At 37.3% G+C, this 20,158-nt stretch overlaps 1 protein-coding gene across 2 annotated transcripts in view; it reads left to right on the top strand.

The window, feature by feature from the left end:
• Window positions 1-10,978, top strand: part of PKD2 (polycystin 2, transient receptor potential cation channel) — a 74,880-nt gene extending 63,902 nt beyond the window's left edge. For both annotated transcript variants that reach the window (XM_017970427.4, XM_002745606.6), the window contains 3 exons: window positions 1,258-1,421; window positions 8,031-8,178; window positions 8,681-10,978. In XM_017970427.4, coding sequence (XP_017825916.2) covers window positions 1,258-1,421; window positions 8,031-8,178; window positions 8,681-8,917 — 549 coding nt within the window. In that variant the 3' untranslated portion in view covers window positions 8,918-10,978. The remainder of the gene's footprint in view (window positions 1-1,257; window positions 1,422-8,030; window positions 8,179-8,680) is intronic.
• The last annotated feature ends 9,180 nt before the right edge of the window (window positions 10,979-20,158 follow it).

Raw genomic sequence — 20,158 nt, 5'->3', positions numbered from 1 at the left:
AGGTGTGAGCCACTGTGCCTGGCCTAAATTATTAACATTTCTAATAAAATAAAATTGACAGCTGCCTTCCATTTGAATACTTTTTACAAAATAGTTAAAAGTAAACGTAAGTGGGCTTTTATAATCAGAAAAAAAATAATTGAAAGCTTTATTGTTAACTTTCAAAAATAAGTGGTTAAGAGCAACAACAAAGATGTACGGCAATTGAGATACAGAGAACACAGATGACTGGTATTACAAAAGCCACTTTCCTACACGGAGAAGCCTAGGACAGTGGTTTCTAAGTGCCGCTCCACGAAACAGTGCTAGTAGGCAACAGACTTCTCCAGTCATAGTGAAACTGAAGCATAAAGACAACGAGGAAAATTTTTACAAGGCTATATTTAGACAAAATTCTTATTCTGAGATTATATCCTTCCTACTTTGGAGCAATTTAATGTTTTATCTTTTCTGAAAAGAAGCTGATACAGGTTGAGCATTCCTAACCCAAATATCTGAGTCTGAAATGCTCCAAAATGTAAAACTTCTTGGGCACCAGTATGACACTCAAAGGTCATGCATAAAGGAGATGCTCTCATTGGAGCAGTTTGGATTTTGTGTTTTCAGATTAGGGATGCTGAACCAGTAAGTATAATGCAAACATACCAAAATATTTTTGAAAATCCAAAACACTTCTGGTCCCAAGCATTTCAAATAAGGGACACTTAACCTATAATATAAATATATTTCTTTTATTATTATTATTTTCAGATGGCTCATGGCCCACTGCAGGCTCAAACTCCTAAGCTCCAGTGATCCTCCCACCTCAGCCTCCCAGGTAGCTAGGACTGCAGACATTCATCACCATGCCTTGCTAATTTTTTTTTTTCAATTATTTTGTGGAGATAGGGTCTCACTTTGCTGCCCAAGCTAGTCTCAAACTTCTGGCTTCAAGCAATCCTCCTGCCTCAGCCTCCCAAAGTGTTAGGATTACAGGCATGACCACTATGCTTGGCCCATATTCTTCATTTACTTTTTTTTTTTGCCTGTTGTTTTTAATGTTCTTTCATATTCAAACAAACAGTTGGCTACTCCTTGCTGTTTGTTAAATTTGCCAATCTATGAAACTGAAAAATGCAGGATTCCCAGTCTGATGTTAAACACAAAGATATCTCAGGTAAATGGCACGCACCCAATTCCTGCTTGCCCAAGTCCTTGGTGAAGCTTCTGTGGGATCTCAGTGTTCTGTTCCTCACTCAGTGACACCTTGTTTTTCAGGAGGACCTGGATTTGGATCACAGTTCTTTACCACGTCCCATGAGCAGCCGAAGTTTCCCTCGAAGCCTGGATGACTCTGAGGAGGATGATGATGAAGATAGTGGACATAGCTCCAGAAGGAGGGGAAGCATTTCTAGTGGAGTTTCTTACGAGGAGTTTCAAGTGTAAGTGTAAACAAATTGGCAGAATTTGTGTTGACAAGAGTCCAAATGAGACCAGGCAGTTTCCCTCATCTCTCTGAATTCACTCCTTTCCATTATTAATTATCTGGCTTTTAAAAATAATTTGTATTGGCTGGACGTGGTGGCTCATGCCTGTAATCCCAGCACTTTGGGAGACCGAGGCAGGCAGATCATGAGGTCAGGAGTTCGAGACCAGCCTGGCTAACACAGTGAAACCCCGTATCTACTAAAAATACAAAAAATTAGCTGGGTGGGGTGACAGGCACCTGTAATCCTAGCTACTAGGGGGGCTGAGGCAAGAGAATCGCTTGAACCCAACAGGTGGAGGTGGCAGCGAGCCAAGATCACACCACTGCACACCACTGCACTCCAACACCTTGTATTGGTGTTTTGTCTCTTATATAATATGTTTATTATAGGAATTAGGAAATAAGAACAAAAGAAAACATTAACGTTTCCCATATTTCTGCCACCCAAAAATGTCTATTAATATGTCAGTTTGTCTCTGTTTGCATGTGTTTATCAATGTTTTTATATGTTTTTATGGCCTAACATATGTTTTATCTTGGAGAGTGTTCCTTGTGCACTTGAGAAGAATGAACATTCTGCTATTGTTGAATGGAGTGTTCTGTAGAAATTTGTTAGTTTGTTTATAGTTTTATTCAAGTCTCCCATTTCCTGGTTTATCTTCTGCCTAGATGTCGTATTCATGTTTGAAAGTGGGGTATTAAAGTCTGCAAGTATTATTAGTTGGAGTGCATCCCTTAGATTCCGTCAAGTTTTGCTTTATTTTGGAACTCTGTTGTTGGGTGCATCATATTTATAACTAATAATATATCTTCCTAATATGTTGACCCTGTTTTCTCTCTCAATTTGATGAGGCTGAAGAAAAAAAAAATTGACCCCGTTTTCACTATAAAATCTTATCCACTCTAACTCTATCTCTAGTAAAATTCTTTATTTTAAAGTCTCTTTTGTTTGATATTACTAGAGCCACTCCAGCTTTCTTTTGGTTGTTGTTTAGATGATAAATCTTTTTCCATCCTTTTACTTTAAATCTATTTATGTCTTTGAGTCTAAAGTATGTCTTTCCTGTAGAGAGCATATAATTGGATCTTATCTTTTTATCCAGTTAGACAATTTCTTTTCATTAGATTGCTTGATCCAATCCTTTAATGTTATCATTGATATAGTTGATTTGTCTATTTTATATTTTGTTTTCTGGCTTGTGTCTTTTTTGTTCCTCTTTTACTGCTTTCTTGTACAGTAAGTGAATATTTTTCAGTATAACATTTAATCCTTTCAATGATTTTTCACTTCTTTTTAGTCATTTTCTTAGGGGTTGCTCTTAGACTTAATTTATACAAATTAACTTTAAAAAATTACTTCAGATTTATATTAACTGAATCCAGTGAGATATAGAAGTATCATTTCTATTTAGCTTTTTTCCTCTTCCCTCTTTTTGTGCTATATATTCATCTATCTGTATATACATATAGTCATCTATATATGTTACAAATCACATTATTATAATAATATTACATTTTTATAAGTGTAATATATAGCATATAATTTTATATCTCTTAATGAAGCTGAGAGAAGAAGAGAAAGTATATATTTATAAATTTGTGTATTAACCTACTTTTTTTTTTTTTTTTTTTTTTTTACCATTTCTCATTCTCTTCTTTTGCTCCTCTGGATTCAAGTTATCCTCTGTTGTCATTCTCTTTTTCCAATACAACTTTGCTACTGCCTATTATTGTCAAATTTATTACATTTCTGTTATAGGCCTACAGATCTAACTGTGTACATGTTTTTACACAATTGCTTTTTAAATCAGTTAAGGGGAAAAAAGGAGAAATATACATATATACTATACACCTACACAATTGCCTTTACCAGTGCTCTTTGTATTTTCATGTGAATTCTGATTACTACCTGGAGTCACTTGCTTTCAGCATGAACAATTTCCTTTAGTATTTTTTTGTAAAGCAGGTTTGCTAGCAGTGAATCCTCTCAGTTTTTATTTATCTGAGAATGTTTTCCTTTCTCCATTTCCTCTGGCCTCCATTGTTGCTGATGAGAAGACAGCTGCTAAGTTTATTGGGGTCCCATTGTACATGATGACTCAATTTTCTCTCACTGCTTTCAAGATTTTTTTGGTTTTGTCTTTCAGTATTTTGACTGTGATATATCTGGGTATAAATCTCTAAGTTATCCTACTTGGAAGGTATTTTATCTGCTTCTTTCACTTTCTCTTCTCCTTTGGGACCCCCATTATGCATATGCTTAATGGTATCACATATTTCTGTTCATTTGTCTTATTTTTTTCCCTCTCTGTTCTTCAGATTGCATAGTCTGTATTGATCTATCTTTGAGTTCATTGATTGGTTCTTCTGCCGGCTTGCTCAAATCTCTTTTGAGCTCCCCTAGTTATTTATTTATTTATTTATTTATTTATTTATTTTTATAGAGACAGGGTTTCACTCCATCACTCATGCTGGAGTACAGTGGTGTGATCATGGCTCTCTATAGCCTAAACACGTGGGCTCAAGCAATCCTCCTGCCTCAGCCTCCAAAGTAGCTAGGGCTATAGGCACATGCTATTATGCCTGGCTAATATATATGTATAATTTTTTTTAATTTGTAGAGATGGCATCTTGTTATGTTGCCCAGGTCTCAAATTCTGGCCCCAAGTGATCCTCCCACCTCAGCCTCCCAAAGTGTTGGGATCACAGGCATGAGCCACTGTGCTTGGCCTGATTTTTTTATTTATTATACTTTTCAACTCCAGAATTTCTATTTGGTTCTTTTAGTAATCTCTATCTCTTCATTCTGTATTGATGATATCCTGTATTTGATGAGACAAAGTCATCATAGCTTCTTTTTTTTTTTAAGAGATGGGGTCTCTCTCATCACACAGGCCAGAGTGCAGCAGCATGATCATAGCTCACTGCAGCCTCGAACTCCTGAACTCAAGCAGTCTTCCCACCTCAGCCTCCCAAGTACCTGGGACTACAGGCATGAGCCACTGCACCCAGCTAATTATTATTTTTTGTAGAGATGGGGTCTATGTTGCCCAGAGTGGTCTCAAACTCCTGGGCTCAAATGATCTTCCCTGCTCAGCCTCCCTGCTGGGATTATAGGCATGAGCCACTGTACCCAGCCTCCTTTATTTCTTTAACCATGGTGGGGTTTTTTTTTTTATTGTTTGTTTGTTTTAACCTCTTTGAATATATTATATAGGTACTTTCAGGTCTTTGCTAAGTCTGACATCTGTGCCCTCTCAAAGACAGTTTCAGTTGTCTGCTTTTTATTTTTCCTTTTCTTGTGTGTGGGAACATTTTCCTGGTTTTTTGTCATTGTTGCTGTTAAAGATTGGACATGTTAGATAATATACTGTAGGAACTCTGGCCCTTTCTTCCCCAGGACTTGTTTTTATTGCTCTTTGCTTTTTTTTTTTTTTTTTTCCTGTTTTCATACACTTCTGTTTTCCCACAGTGTCTGCTTCTGATGTTATTCCTTAGAGGGTGCAGCTGGGCCATGTATGTACGTGGTCACTCTGGGAAGACAGTAGTTTTACCAGGGTGCTCATTGATTTTCTGTGACCTCTCTGTTATACCTTCTGCCTCTGTTGGTATTAGACCGAGCTATTACATTTCATTGTTTGCTGATTGGTCTATTGTTTTCAAAAATGCCTTGGGATATAATTTGCTCCACAGTCTGATCCACTTGAATTCATGCCCCTTTGCAGGGCTAGTTTTTAAGGCCAGTATTTTCTTTTGAGACAGATTCTCTCTGTGTGGCCCAGGCTGGAACGTAGTGGTGCAATCTCAGCTCACTGCAGCCTTGACCTCTCAGGCTAGTAGCTAGTGCTAGTAGCTGGTTAATTTTTGTATTTTTTAAACAGATGGGTTTCACCATGTTGCCCAGACTGGTCTCAAACTCCTGAGTTCAAGCAATCCACCCACCTCAGCCTCACAAAGTGCTGGAATTACAGGCGAGCACCACCACACCTGGCCCCTGAGGCCAGTCTTTAACTGTCTTCTTAGCTGTCTCTTTCCCTGTTTCTCTCTGGTGAACTAGCTGGTAACTTGTTGATCTCATGAGGCTGCCAGATTCCTCTTAAATGCTTATCCCCAAAATCTCCACAGTTTTCAAGAGCATCCTTAGTCTTTACTTTCCTCACAGTTTATTCCAAATAAAGTCAGTTCTCTTGAAGAGAGCTCTATATTCCTATGACCTGTGTCTCCCCTTGAGCAAAACTGTGCCGCTGCTTCACAGAGCCAGGGACAGTGTCCAACCTCTCTGTGACATCCTGCTTTATGAACAAGTCACTGGGCTGAGATGGCAGCCTCTGATTTTGTCACCTTGCTTCTTTTGGCATGGAAACTTCACCCTACAAATGGGAGCTGAGTAGAAGAGAGCCCCATACCTCTCAGCCACTCTTGCCAGGATTAGAACCACTGCAACATGCATTTAAGAGTGGGAACAGGCTGCACACAGTGGGTGCCTGTAATCCTAGGAATTTGGGATGTTGAGACAGGAGGATCACTTGGGCCCAGGAGTTCAAGACCAGCCTGGGCAACTTGGTGAGAACCTCATCTCTTCAAGAAATATAAAATTAATTGGGTGTGGTTGTGCATACCTGTAATCCCAACTGCTTGGGAGGCTGAAGTTGGAGGATTGCTTGAGCCTGAGAGGCAGAGGTTGCAGTGTGCCAAGATTGCACCATTGCACTGCAGCTTGGGCAACAGAGTGAGACTCTATCTCCAAAGAAAAAAAGTAGGAATGTTGAAGCTGGGCATAGTGGCTCATGCCTGTAATCCCAGCATTATGGGAGGCCAAGGCAGGAGTATCACTTGAGGCTAGGAGTTCAAGACCATAGTGAGACTCTGTCTCTATTATTTATTTATTTAAATAAATAAATAAAACAACTTTAAAAGACTTTTTTAAAAAAGCGTAGGAAGGCTGGGCCCAGTGGCTCAGGCCTGTAATCCCAGCACCTTGGAAGGTCAAGGCAGGCGGATCACCTGAGGACAAGAGTTCAAGACCAGTCTGGCCAATCTAACAAAACCCCATCTCTACTAAAAAAAATACAAAAATTAGCCGGGCGAGGTTGCACACACATGTAGTTCCAGCTATTCTGGAGGCTGAAGCAGGAGAATCACTTGAACCTGCAAGGCAGAAGTAGCAGTGAGCCAAGATTGTGCCACTGCACTCTAGCCTGGGTGACAGAGCAAGACTCCATCTCACACACACACAAAAAAGAGTGGAAATGTTACGATAAGAAATGCTGGCAGCCTGCCCCTCCCTGAGAAATACTGTAGCCCTAGACTGGGAACTGGGGGAAGAGGGACCTCTGTGCTCTTAGCTGCACCCATATGAAGTTCTGCTTTTATCATATGAGCTGGGGACAGAAGGCTCAAATTATGGTTCAAATGCCACAGACTCCCTTCATACTAAAATTTAGTAGATTTTCTTGAATAAATGCTTTTTCATTTGCTGTATGCCCTTAAAAGTTGCTAAAAATTTTAAATATTTGAGTTTTAAAAAATAATTTTCAACAGTTACAGTTATTTCACTAAAGAGAAAGAGTCTATAGAACCCTCTTGCCACCATTGCAGAGGTTGTTTACAGCTTACAAGTTTTTAAAGTATTTGTATAACATTTTTAAAATGCAAAATAATAGAATCATAAGTCAACATGCTGTTTTCATACTGTTGTTCAAGCTTTATTTATTTAATATATTGTGAACCTAATTCTATCTCATTAAATGTTCTGCCACAGTATAATGTCTGATGACTTTTAAGAATTTTATTGTAGGGATGAACAATGATTATTTAAATAATTTCCTATCAATTGTTGGGTGTTGTTTTGGTGGTGGTGGTGGTGTTTTTTGTTTATTTGTTTGTTTGTTTGTTTTGAGAATGGGTCTCACTCTGTCACTCAGGCTGGAGTGCAGGAGTGTAGTGGAATGATCACAGCTCACTGCAGCCTCAACTTCCCAAGGTTCAGGTGATCCTTCCACCTCAGCCTTCCAAGTAGCTGGGACTACAGGCACATGCCACCATGACAACCCATTTTTTGTAGAAAGGAGGTTTTGCCATCCTGCCCAGTCTGGTCTCGAACTCCTGACCTCAAGCGATCTGCCTACTTCCACCTCCCAAAATGCCACGATTACAGGCATGAGCCACCATGCCCCATCCCCCCATCAATTGTTTGATGTAGCCATTTTTCAGTGATCCACTATTAATAAGCAGCACTCTAATAAATATCCTTATAACCAAAAATTACACATATACTTATAAAATTTTTCTTTAGAAAATGTTCTGAAAATGGACTGTCTGAATGAAGGTTTACGCATACATTTGTGAGACTTCTGATATGCGCTGACTTACAAGAAAGTTGTTCCAGTTAACACCGCCACCAGCGGCATTAGAGTTTATCTGTAAAGCTTGAGATCACTTAGAAAGTATTTCAAAGAATTGTGTCACTAAAGAAATTTTAGCACTTCTATTTGAAAAGCCAATGTGACTGAAAAGACAATGACAAACGCTTTTTTCCCTCTGTACTGTGCTTTCCTTGCAGCCTGGTGAGACGAGTGGACCGTATGGAGCATTCCATCGGCAGCATCGTGTCCAAAATCGACGCCGTGATCGTGAAGCTGGAGATCATGGAGCGGGCCAAACTGAAGAGGAGGGAGGTGCTGGGAAGGCTGCTGGATGGGGTGGCCGAGGTCAGTAGTCATGAGCCGAAAACACCACTGCTGAGCCCAGTGTTATTAATGAAATCATATGTTGGTGACTGTTGTATTTGAAGTATTGAATAAGAGTTAAAGGAAATTTACATTTATAGAAATTCACAATGATGTTTCCATTTACTCTCATTTTCAGATTTTTTTTCTCTGAAACAGAAACCCTCCTTCTTTAAAATATCTTTCTATAAAACATCAAGGTAGTTATACTGTCTAACCCTTAAGCTGAGATGTTTATCTTTCTCCATAACTGCAGATAAAATTGTAATCTGAAGGTGTTACTTTCTTAATAGTCCGCATGCTAATGGTCTTGCCTTCACTGGAGGGTAGAATTAAGTGAAAAATTGCTCGAGCAACTCTGAGAATTGCTATGAAATGCTGTAAATCTCCAGCATTACCAAACTACAGATTATTTGGTCCCTGGGCTCCCTAAGGCATTTGCTTCTACTACTCCTAGTACCCTGGTTTCTTTTTCCCGTTTTAGGATGAAAGACTGGGTCGTGATGGTGAAATCCATAGGGAACAGATGGAACGGCTAGTGCGGGAAGAGTTGGAACGCTGGGAATCCGATGATGCAGCTTCCCAGATCAGTCATGGTTTAGGCACGCCAGTGGGACTAAATGGTCAACCTTGCCCCAGAAGCTCCCGCCCATCTTCCTCCCAGTCTACAGAAGGCATGGAAGGTGCAGGTGGAAATGGGAGTTCTAATGTACACATATGATATGTGTGTGTTAGTATGTATGTTTCTAGTAAGTGAGGAGGTGGCTGTCCTGAATTGCTGTAACAAGCATACTATTTATATGCCCTGACCACCATAGGATGCTGGTCTTTGTGACTGATTGCTAATCCTCTGCACTTTTATTTATTTTATATAAACTTTACCCATGGTTCAAAGATTTTTTTTTCTTTTTCTCATATAAGAAATCTAGGTGTAAATATTGAGTACAGAAAAAAAAATATTTGTTAAGTATATTGACTGGTACACCCAGTTGCCACCATGACTGAGTCTTCTCAGTTGACAATGAAGTAGTCTTTTAAGCTAGAAAACTGTCAAAGGGCTTCTGAGTTTCATTTCCAGTCACAAAAATCAGTATTGTTATTTTTTCTGAGTGTGTGAAGGAAAATGGGGCATACCTTTCCACTGTGGCATAGTGCATGAGTTTAATACATAGCTTTCTTTTAAGAAAGGAACCTTTTATTTCAACTACCTTCCTGGAGTAAACTTTTCTAAAAGTGAAATGGAAAAGAACTCCAAATCACAGAATGGGTATGTAGTCATTATGATAGATCTGTGTGAATGGCTAAGATGAATGTTAAACACTATGCTTTTTTGTAATTTTATCATAGCTAATGTCTGTTTGACTAACTGTATCACTTAATTTTTACATTACTTTGGCTCTAATTTGAATGAGCTGAGTAAAATCATCAAAGATCAGTTATAGAATAAATGGCATCTCTAACCATAACGCAGGAGAATTGGAGGGAGCCCTAAGTTGTCACTAAGTTTGATTTCTTTTAATGGTTAGCTTAACATAAAGATTTATCTATATATTCTCTTTCCCATGTGGCTCTACTCATTTGCAACTGAATTTAATGTTTTAACTAACCTAGTAAGACCAACTTACTAAATTTTTAGTATGCACTGAAAGTTTTAATTCAACAATTATGTTCATTTTAAGTGAAATGTTAAGAAAGTTTTTGAATTCATAAAGCATTTGGTTTTATACTATTTTAAGAATATAGTACACGGCCAGGCACAGTGGCTCACACCGGTAATCCCCGCACTTTGGGAGGCCAAAGCAGGCAAATCAGTTGAACCCAGGAGTTCAAGACCAGCGTGGGCAATGTGGTAAAACCCCATCTCTACAAAAAATACAAAAATTAAAAGTATAGTACTCAAGTATTCTTGATCCTGTGTTTCAAAACTAGAATTTATAATCCAAATGGAGCACAATCTAATAAAAAAGAGGTTTTGGTATTGAAAGGGCATACATTATTAGATGGTATCAGCCAAAATTTGAATTAGCAACAACTGTTTTCATCACAAGAGGGTCTCACCCAAATTTATGGGAGAAATTTCTCAAAACAAAAATCTTCTTTTACAGAAGTGTTGAGTAAGATGACATTTTGAGAACTAATAAGCAAAAGAGAATGCAGTGCTGTTGGATAACCCTCATTTGGAGAACCAAGAGAATCCTGTCATTTAATGCTGTATTTTAAATTCACAAGTGGTTCATTTAATTGGTAGAATATGTCAGACCAATCTCCAATGAAAGCATGAGCAAGTAGTCTTTCCAGGTTGAAAATGAAATTAAGTTTTTCCTCATGGCTTCATCTCCGTCTTTACATTCTCTTGAATACGCTACACAAAGTTATTACTACATACTAAAGTTTCCATTCTAGGGATATTGACTGTACATATTTATGTATATGTACCATGTTGTTACGTGTAAACAAACTTCAATTTGAAGTGCAGCTATTATGTGGTATCCATGTGTATTGACCATGTGCCATGTATCAATTATGGTCACTAGAAAGTCTTTTTATGATACTTTTTACTGTACTGTTTTTCATTTCACACAATTTTGCAGAATTCCTCATTTCTACCCGTAAATTACATATATTTTTCTTCCTTACTCATGGAGAATTCCCCCCTCACCTCTTCCCTATTATCTCTCCCTAATAAAAAGATGTTACATATGCAAGTCTTTCTTGACAATCAAGAATGTTATTAATGTGTAATACTGAGCACTTTACTTCTTAATAAAAACTTGATACAGTAGCAGATGTGAGAGTTGTCTGTTTTCTAAGTAGTAACAGTTGGGTAATGTGCCTTTTATCATGAGACTTTGACTTTGAAAAAGGCACCCTCTCTGAGTCTGAAACGACATTAATTGGTACATTTCTATGTTTAATTACACCAACTGCACATTGCAGGTACCCAATTAGCCTTTAAGCACAGCGCTGTCTTTATGGCATTTTTGTTTTGATTTTCTGAAACAAGGATTCCAGGGCAGGTGGTTTATTTGAGAGGTATAGGCAATAGGGATGGTGGAGTGGAAAAGACAGGGAAGAGAAGAAGAGAAGGTGCCAGTAAAGGGCGTGTTGTCTAGCTGCATAACAGCATCCGCTGCGGAAGCTTAATTTGTGTAGCAAAATTCTGAGAAACAGTGTAGAACAAAGTAGAACAAACAATTCAGACTTATCCCAGCGGAGGGGCCAGGACTTTGGTTGGAAGACCACTCTGGGAAAATAGTAATTCCCTAGCACGTCCAGTAGACAGAGCAGCTCTTGCCCGCTTCTGAAGCCTGAAGGCCAGGAAATGCAGACACCGGTAGATGAAAACCAGCGGCATACACTGAAGTGCCACATGGGCAAGGTGCCCACATTATGCACTATGTATGATCACACATGGTTCAACCCCAGGGGATTCCATCCCCTTGGAATAATGCAAATGGGACTCCATGGAGTTGTGCCACATGGTGACTCTCTACATAGACCACCCATAAAACAGAGTTTAAAAGTATAGGGAAATAGCAGTAGGCTAGGACTCCAGTCATCACTCTATACTTGTTAGCCATGTGATGATGCCAAGACACTGGATCCAATTTCTCTGAAGACTCCATTTCCTCATTCGTCAAATGGGAAGATGAATACATGCTTCCTTCATAGGATTTAGGTTGCATCGTAAGACTATGTATGTATGAAAGCACTTTAAAGCTGAAATTTCCATTACAAATGGAAGAAGTTACTATGGTACCTAGCCCAATGACTTGCTCAGCAAGTTACAGTCTTTTGAATCAGCAAAAAATAAAGGAATTCTTGACAACTGCAAATTTAAAAGGTAAATAAAGGAGATTGATATTGCCAAATGATAACTCAAAACTTTAAAAGTCTTCTGTGTTACGATTTCAGAATTGGGATATTATTTGTACAGTTGTGTGTGCTTTTTCACTTTATATTGTATCATAAACATGCTACAAAATCCTGATTTCTATTAATGGCTACAGAGTGAATCAATATAAATGAATATTATTTATGAAGGCTGGACAGAGTGGTTCACGCCTGTAATTCCAGAGCTTTGGGAGACTGAGGCAGGAAAACTGCTTGAGGCCAGGAGTTCAAGACCAGCCCAGACAACATATCTCTGTAAAAATAAAAAAATTATCTGGGCATATTGGTACAAGCCTGCATTCCCAGCTATGCAACTGAATTGGAAGGATGGCTTGAGCCTAGGAATTCAAAGTTACAGTGAGCTATGATCACACTACCACTGCACTTCAGCCTGGACAACTGAGTGAAACCCTGTCCCTAAAATGTAAAAAATATATATAGAATATAAGAGTATGTAATATATGTCAATTAATTCATACATTTATAATTCATATGAATTACCCAAAATATATCTTCCCTGTTTTTGGACATTTGTTCCCATTTTTTATTATTACATGACTAATATAGGTCAACAAATTTTTTCACACATCTGGTTATTTCTTCATGGAATTCTGTATAGAAAAATATCTGGAAATGTAATAATTAGGTTAATCTGTATGAACAAATGGCCCTAACACATATTACCAAACAATTTTGCAGAACATTTATACCAAGTCATATAATAACCAAATTTATATGAGTACCCATTTGTTCACCTGCAAACACAGAGAACTTTTTTGTAAAAAGTGTTTATTTAAATTTAAACAGAAGAAAATTATGCACAATAATGAAGAAATTACGAATCTCAAATATTGCCTCACAAAAGACAAGATTTCTTATCGAGTTTCTATTAACTTTAAAAAGCAGTAAACAGCAACATGGGCAACATAGCAAAAATCCCATCTCTACAAAAAAGACAAGAATTAGCCGGGCATGGGCATGGTGGTGCTCACCACTGCACTCCAGCCTCCGCGACAGAGACTCTGTCTCAAAAAAAAAAGCAATAAACAAAAACTTTAAGAGGTAGGAGATTTTTTAGTGGATGTAAATTTAAGTTTCAAGACAGTAGAACATGGCCAACATTTTTAGAAAAATCACAAACCACCACTGATCTCTTAAAGGAAAACACAACCTTTGATAGAGTAATATTTGTCAGCAAGTAAAAGTGGTATCAATCTTACGGTTCCTTAAGGGTTTGATTTTTTTTCCTATGGATCATCTGTGTTTTTTCTCTTATGAACTGCTGGTTCTTTTATTGATTAAAAGAAATATTTATCTGGGTCAAGTTAGTGTTTAGATTTTAAAAAGAAAGAAAGAATTAATACTATTGGGGAAAGGGTCAATCCAAAGATGTCCTTAAAATGACCAGCCGGGCCTGGTGGCACACGACTGTAATCCCAGCACTTCGGGAGGCCAAAGCGGGCGGATCACAAGGTCAAGAAATCAAGACCATTCTGACCAACATGGTGAAACCCGTCTCTACTAAAAAATACAAAAATTAGCCGAACGTGGTGGTGCACATTTGTAGTCCCAGCTACTCGGGAGGCTGAGGCGGAAGAATCACTTGAACTGGGAGGTGGAGGTTGAAGTGAGCCGCGATTGTGCCACTGCACACCAGCCTGGTGTCAGAGCGAGACACCGTCTCAAAAAAAAAAAACAAAACAGATCAATGTTCCCGTATCACACCATTTAAGTGGTAAAAAGGAAAGGGCATGCCATTGAAATGGTAGTATTATTACAAGCCACTTGAGCTCTGCTGCATCCAGAGGGATGGAAAAATTGAATATGTAGCCCCTTTCACCATGAACCGGTCAAATGGAGGAACTCACAGTGGGAATATTTGGTCACCCAAGAAAATGGAAGGATCATAGTAAGAGCTATCTTGAAAATATAAGCGATTTTCTATTTCTAAGTAATAGTTAAAAGATATCAGTACCTTGGAAAAAAAAGTGGCTTTGAGAAATGCAATATTCATTAAACAATGGAGGCAGATGTGCTCCCAGCATATCAAAATCCCTATGAATTTCAACTCTAAAGAGATAGATGTACTGATTGGTCATAGAGTTAATGCTGTTAACACAAATTGTCTTGTTTATCCTGATCAGTCTGTTAGTTTATCAAACAAATCTGAACACTAAGTTGAATATGCAGTTCCAGGTTCAAAAGTTACTCATTGATGTCTATTTAATGAGTCCAGTCTTTGAACTTCAGAAAAAAAAAACTAGAAACACATGTTGAAATTTTCTAATACCTTATTTATTTTATCCTAGTCTGTTCTTTAAATGAAGAATACACATTTGTTTTTCATTTGATCAAAGCATAAGATTTTAAAAGTTTGAAAAGCAATCCTCCAAGTTTCATGCTGAGTTCAAAATAAAAATGTTTTCATTTTCAGGCCATTATATGTTGCCTGGTTTATCTTGAAATCTCTTCCTTTGAATAAGACCAAGCAAAATCTGTTCAAAGTCTTTATAGAAACCAAGGCAGTTTCTTGGTCAATAATTCCTTTTTACCATTAAGATTGCTAGTACCACACATTCTGAGTGCCTAACAATTTGTTTTTGAAACTCCCTTTATGTGTATTGTGCCACATGCTTCTCACATCAGCCCCAATAAATGCTTTAGGTTTTTTATCTTATCCACCATTACATGCTCTCCTTCATCTCCAGTCCACCCATGTCTGCCATCGCCCTCACAGAGACCCATTCTGATAATTTTGGATATGTAGAAAAATAAATCCTGTTTTTGTGTTTAAATAAATAAATTTATACTATAGACCTTATTTTTTTCCTTACAATGCTATTATTAAAGTGTATTTCTTCCACAGTGTAGCTCAAGTAAGTTATCCTGTTGATTGTGTAGTACTTCTGGCATGCAGCCACATTTTACATAGTATCCATCACTATAGCAGATGGTTGGGCTTAATTCTTCTATTTCAAAATCTTTGGGCCGGGCGTGGTGGCTCAAGCCTATAATCCCAGCACTTTGGGAGGCTGAGGTGGGTGGATCACTTGAATCTGGGAGTTCATGACCAGCCTGGCCAACTTGGCAAAACCCCATCTCTACTAAAAATACGAAAAACTAGCCAGGTATCGTGGTGCGTGCCTATAGTCCCAGCTGCTCAGGAGGCAGAGGCAGGAGAATTGCTTGAACCTGGGAGGCAGAGGTTGCAGTGAGCCGAGATTGTACCACTCCACTCCACTCCAGCCTGGGTGGGTATCAGAGTGAGACTCTGTCTCAAAAATTAGAAAAAAGAAAAAAAAAGAATCTTTGTAAATTCCCTTATTGACTTTTCATGAGTTTCTCAGTGGGTATGTAACAGGAGTCAGAGTGCTGAATCCCAGGCATATACTCTACCCAGAAACATCAGGTCTCCCTCCAGAATGACTGCACCAGTCTGCAGTTCCACTACATACATGAGAAAACTGGATTTAGCCATACTTTCACAGCACTGGTACTATCTGGCTTTTTAATCTGTGCTAAATTGAATGTTTTAAAAGTGAGACTTTATTTTATTTTGCATCTCTTGGATTCCTAATAAAGTTGAACATCCATCCCCTCATCTAGTCATTAGTTATTGGGGTTTCTCTCTTTGTAAATTACCTATCAAACCTTTAAAATCCTACAATTTGATCTAATGGGAAACAAACATGTTTTTATTCATTGCCTATTTTTCTGCTGAGTCACTCTTTTCTATTGTTTGGTACAAGTTCCTTATATGGTTTAAATATTAATCCCTTATCAGTTTGGACCCTGTTAATAGCTGCCATCCACCTGATAACTTTGTCAATGTTTCCTTCCTTTTTACATAGAAAAATTTGTCGACGTGTTTGGGGGTCTTAAAAAGACCTTAATAAGGTCACAAAATTTTTATTTATTAAACATATGCCTTTACCTTTCACATTTAATATGTCTTAAATTTGTACAAAAGGTCTGTAAGTCTTTTTGTCCACATAATGAGCCAGTTTTATCAACACTCTATTAAATAAGTCATTTTTCCTTAGTAGCTCATGATGTCATCAATATATTTCAGATTCATGTATATATGTGCCTGTTTTTGAACTCTTTATCCTGCTTCACTGATCTATGATCGTTCCTGCAAATGATTTCTAAGACTGTCTTTGAAGCATGTCTTCAGAAGTGGTGAGGTGATGCTTCTCTGGGTTTATCTTTTGTTTTGCAAACTTGACTAAGCGATTTTTATGAATCTTTTTTTTCCACATAGATGTTAAAACAAGTCTGATGGTTCCTGAGAGGAAAAACAGGAAAAAGTCTCATTGAAATTTAACTTGAATTGTGTTGAATAAACTGGTTTAAGGAGAATTAGCATCTTTACAACATCAGAAACATGACAATACACCCTTTATTCAGATCTTCCTCCATCATGTCCTGTGTCTTAAAATTCCTTAAAGATCTTATGCATTGTTTAATATGAATAGTCTTATTGCCACTATAGCTTTACTATTTTATGGTTTTATTGCTAAAAAAAAAAAAAAATTCCTGGACAGGATGAAAAAAAAATAACAGGCTCTCCACAAGCCCTGAGGCCAGAACATCTCATCTCAACTGATAACAGACGGTCTTACCCCTCTTACCACACTAACTGCTACTGCACAGGGCTGAGTGTACTCAGAGCAACCTTGAAACTCATGCCAGATGCAGAAACACCCCCTATTTGCCTTTTGCTGAAGCAGGACAGAGAGGTAGGGGAGAGAATGAAGTATCAGGAAGCACTGTGTTTGCTCTATTAAGCAGAAACAAGATTTCAATATAATATCTTGAAAATTAAAATTACAACAAATTTCTTAGAACTTTGGTTTATCAGCATATGAATACGGTCTTACATGAAGCAGGAACAACTGTCTACAGCAGGCATCTCTGCCAATGATGGCCTCTGGGCCAATTCACCGGCTGTGTTGTACAGCCCTCCAGCTAAGAAGAGTTTTTACCTTACTAAAAAATGGTTTTTAACTTTTTTTATAAAGTTGTTTTTTGAAAAGAGGCAAATAGCAAAACAAACAAACAAAAAAACCCCAAGAGAGAAAGTATCAGGCCCTTCTCAGAAAGTTTGTCAACCCCTGGTTTACAAGAATGATGAACTCCCTTCCATACTGCCTCCATCAACCAAAACAAAATCTTAAAAAAAAAATCCACAAGACCAACCAGAAGCACAAGTGGAAAGCTGAATTCTCTAACAAAAGACCACCTTTCCCTCCTTGATCTTAGCAACTTTGAGTCTGAATCTGCATGACAGAAGATTCAAATTTTTGTAATAAATCAAAGTAATTAAATTACAGGGTTGCACTGAAAAATTTAGTGGACCTTGAAAAAGTTAACTTGGCTGGCGGCTCTTCTTGAAGTTAGTTGAAAAATAAACAATTTAATGTAAATAACCATGCATTCACAGAACTTTAAAGGTAGAAGAAACTCTCATTTTACAGATGCCTACAGGAATTTGGGGAATGAAAGGTTCTATGGAAACAAACAACATGAAATGTAAAAAAGAGTAATACTCCTAGAATTACTTAGTCGTTTGGATCTCCATGTGAGGTAGGGAGAGCAATATTCCCAGCATAAGCATATACATTATCAAACCAGGACACTCAAAATAATTAAAGAGATGGATATAACTATATAACTTTGAAAACATGTATTTCTTGACGGCATATTTGCTTTATTATATTGATAGACCTATAAGACAGATTTACTCAAATCATATTTCAAAAATGTCTTTCAGATTGCACCACAAGAAACTTGAATACCAGTCAAAAAAGTTTTAAAAATACTGCAATGACTTGAAGGTGTTGTCAAGCCAATGAACTTTTATAATCCTACTGCGACATCCAAAAGAAAAGTCCTTTAGACAGTGCAGTCAGATATCACAAAACATTATATATTGCCATTAAGGAATGCAAAACAGTATAGATTGTATACATTTATAGTATAAACAGTATAAAGAGCCATTTATATTCATTCAACTGAGGTTTCTTTTATGTTAAACCACATTAATTTCTCTCCATTATAGATTAGTCTGACATCCAAGAAAATAAAATCAAAAGAATATATATATATAAAACATAAAATAAGCTCATAACATAAAATTTACCATCATAACCATTTTAAAATTAAGGAAGATTTTTTTAAAGTGTGGTTTATTAGCCAAGAGTGGTGGCTCACACCTGTAATCCCAGCACTTTGGGAGGCTAAGACAGGCGGATCACAAGGTCAGGGGTTCAAGACCAGCTGACCAACATGGTGAAACTCTGTCTCTACTAAAAATACAAAAATTAGCTGGGTGTGGTGGTGCATGCCTGTAATCCCAGCTACTTGGGAGGCTGAGGCAGGAGAATGGCTTGAACCCGGGAGGCAGAAGTTGTAGTCAGCCAAGATTGCACCATTGCACTCCAGCCTGGGTGACAGAGCAGGACCCCATCTCTCAAAAAAAACAGTGTGGTTTATTGTCTTATAAAGTAGAAATTTACTTAAGGATATATAAGATATAAGTTTTATATAGCATATATATAATATATATGATATAAAAACATAAATAGGGTATATATAATATATGGATATCTATATCCTTAAGTAGGTTTCTACTTTATAAGAAAATAAACTGCACTTTAAAAAATGTTCCTTAATTTTAAAATGGTTAGGATGGTAAATTTTATGCTATGTAGTTCTTACCACAACAAAAGTATATAAAGGCAATTTTAATATAAAAAGAGGATAAATAAAATAGGATATAATTAAATTCTCATTTATTTAAAAAGTAGTTGTTAATAATTTTGGGCTGTTTTGTTTCTTCTGAAGTATATTTTGCATAAAAAGGATAGATACATATTTCTCTCTGTGAAATGAGGGAAGGGTATACCTAGGGAACTGTAAGGCACAGTTATGTGAAAAGTAGGAATTATACCAAGAACAGGGAAACCGATTGACCTTTGTGATGACATAACCAAGAAAAAAGATAATGCATTACAAGAAGATGTATTAATCGAATATCATCCAAAAAGAAAAAAGTTCAAAGATAGAAATATAATGCCATGTTCCCAAGTTGATGTGACAGAATGGCAGGGCACCCACTGACAAACTACATGAATTTCAAGATGACCAGTCTCAGGGTGTCTACACTCCAGTGATGCCCCAGATCATTCAATTCCTGTAAGTGTTGAAAATTAATTACTTTTAAAAAAGAGGGCTAGATGCAATGTGGTTTCCTGAATTGAATCCTAGAACAATAAAATAATATTAGTTGAAAAGTGGTGACATCTGAATATTATGTACAGTTTAATTAACAGTACACAATACCAAGTACCAATGTTCATTTCATAGCTTTGACAAATACACCTTGCAATATAAAATGTTAACATTAAGGGAAGCTGGGCAAAGGGTAGACAGGAACTTTCCTCACTATCTTTGCAAATTTTCTGTCAATCTAAAGTTATTTCCAAATTAAAAGTTTATTAAAAAGTGGAGAGAGAATTAAGTATCAACCTATGCACACAGAAACAGAACACTTGCTATGGTGATGTTCTGATAACAGCAACAGAGGGGAATACAGCAAGTGTCATTTCAAAAATAACCCAGGGAGAAGGAAGGAAGCAGTGACTGGGAGAGTGGCTGAATGGGCTTTTGTGTGCTACAGTCTTCTATTTCTTGACCTGGATTGGTGGTTGCACATATGTGTTCATTTTAATTCACTGAACTGTACTTTTTGATACCTTACCCTTCAATTAAAAAATATTAAAACATGTCCCTATTATAAATGAAGGTTAGAATTAAGACAAGATATAGAGATAAGGTATATAAATAGGGAAGAAAAACAAAAACCTATGCAGGGACAGATTTAACAGTTATTAAATCCTGAGTAAAATTTTGGAAAGGATCTTGGAAATTACCAAATCCAGAAGTGGTCAGATTCTTTTATGAAAGTAGATCTGGAGATACTTACGCATTGCAAGTAGGCAGAGGCCAGACTTTAGTATTTTAGCAAAATTCCTCAGATGATTCTGATGCACACCTGGATTAC

Source organism: Callithrix jacchus, chromosome 3 (assembly GCF_049354715.1).
Source record: "Callithrix jacchus isolate 240 chromosome 3, calJac240_pri, whole genome shotgun sequence".
Taxonomy (NCBI): domain Eukaryota; kingdom Metazoa; phylum Chordata; class Mammalia; order Primates; family Cebidae; genus Callithrix; species Callithrix jacchus.
This window is presented reverse-complemented; position numbering and strand designations above follow the sequence as displayed.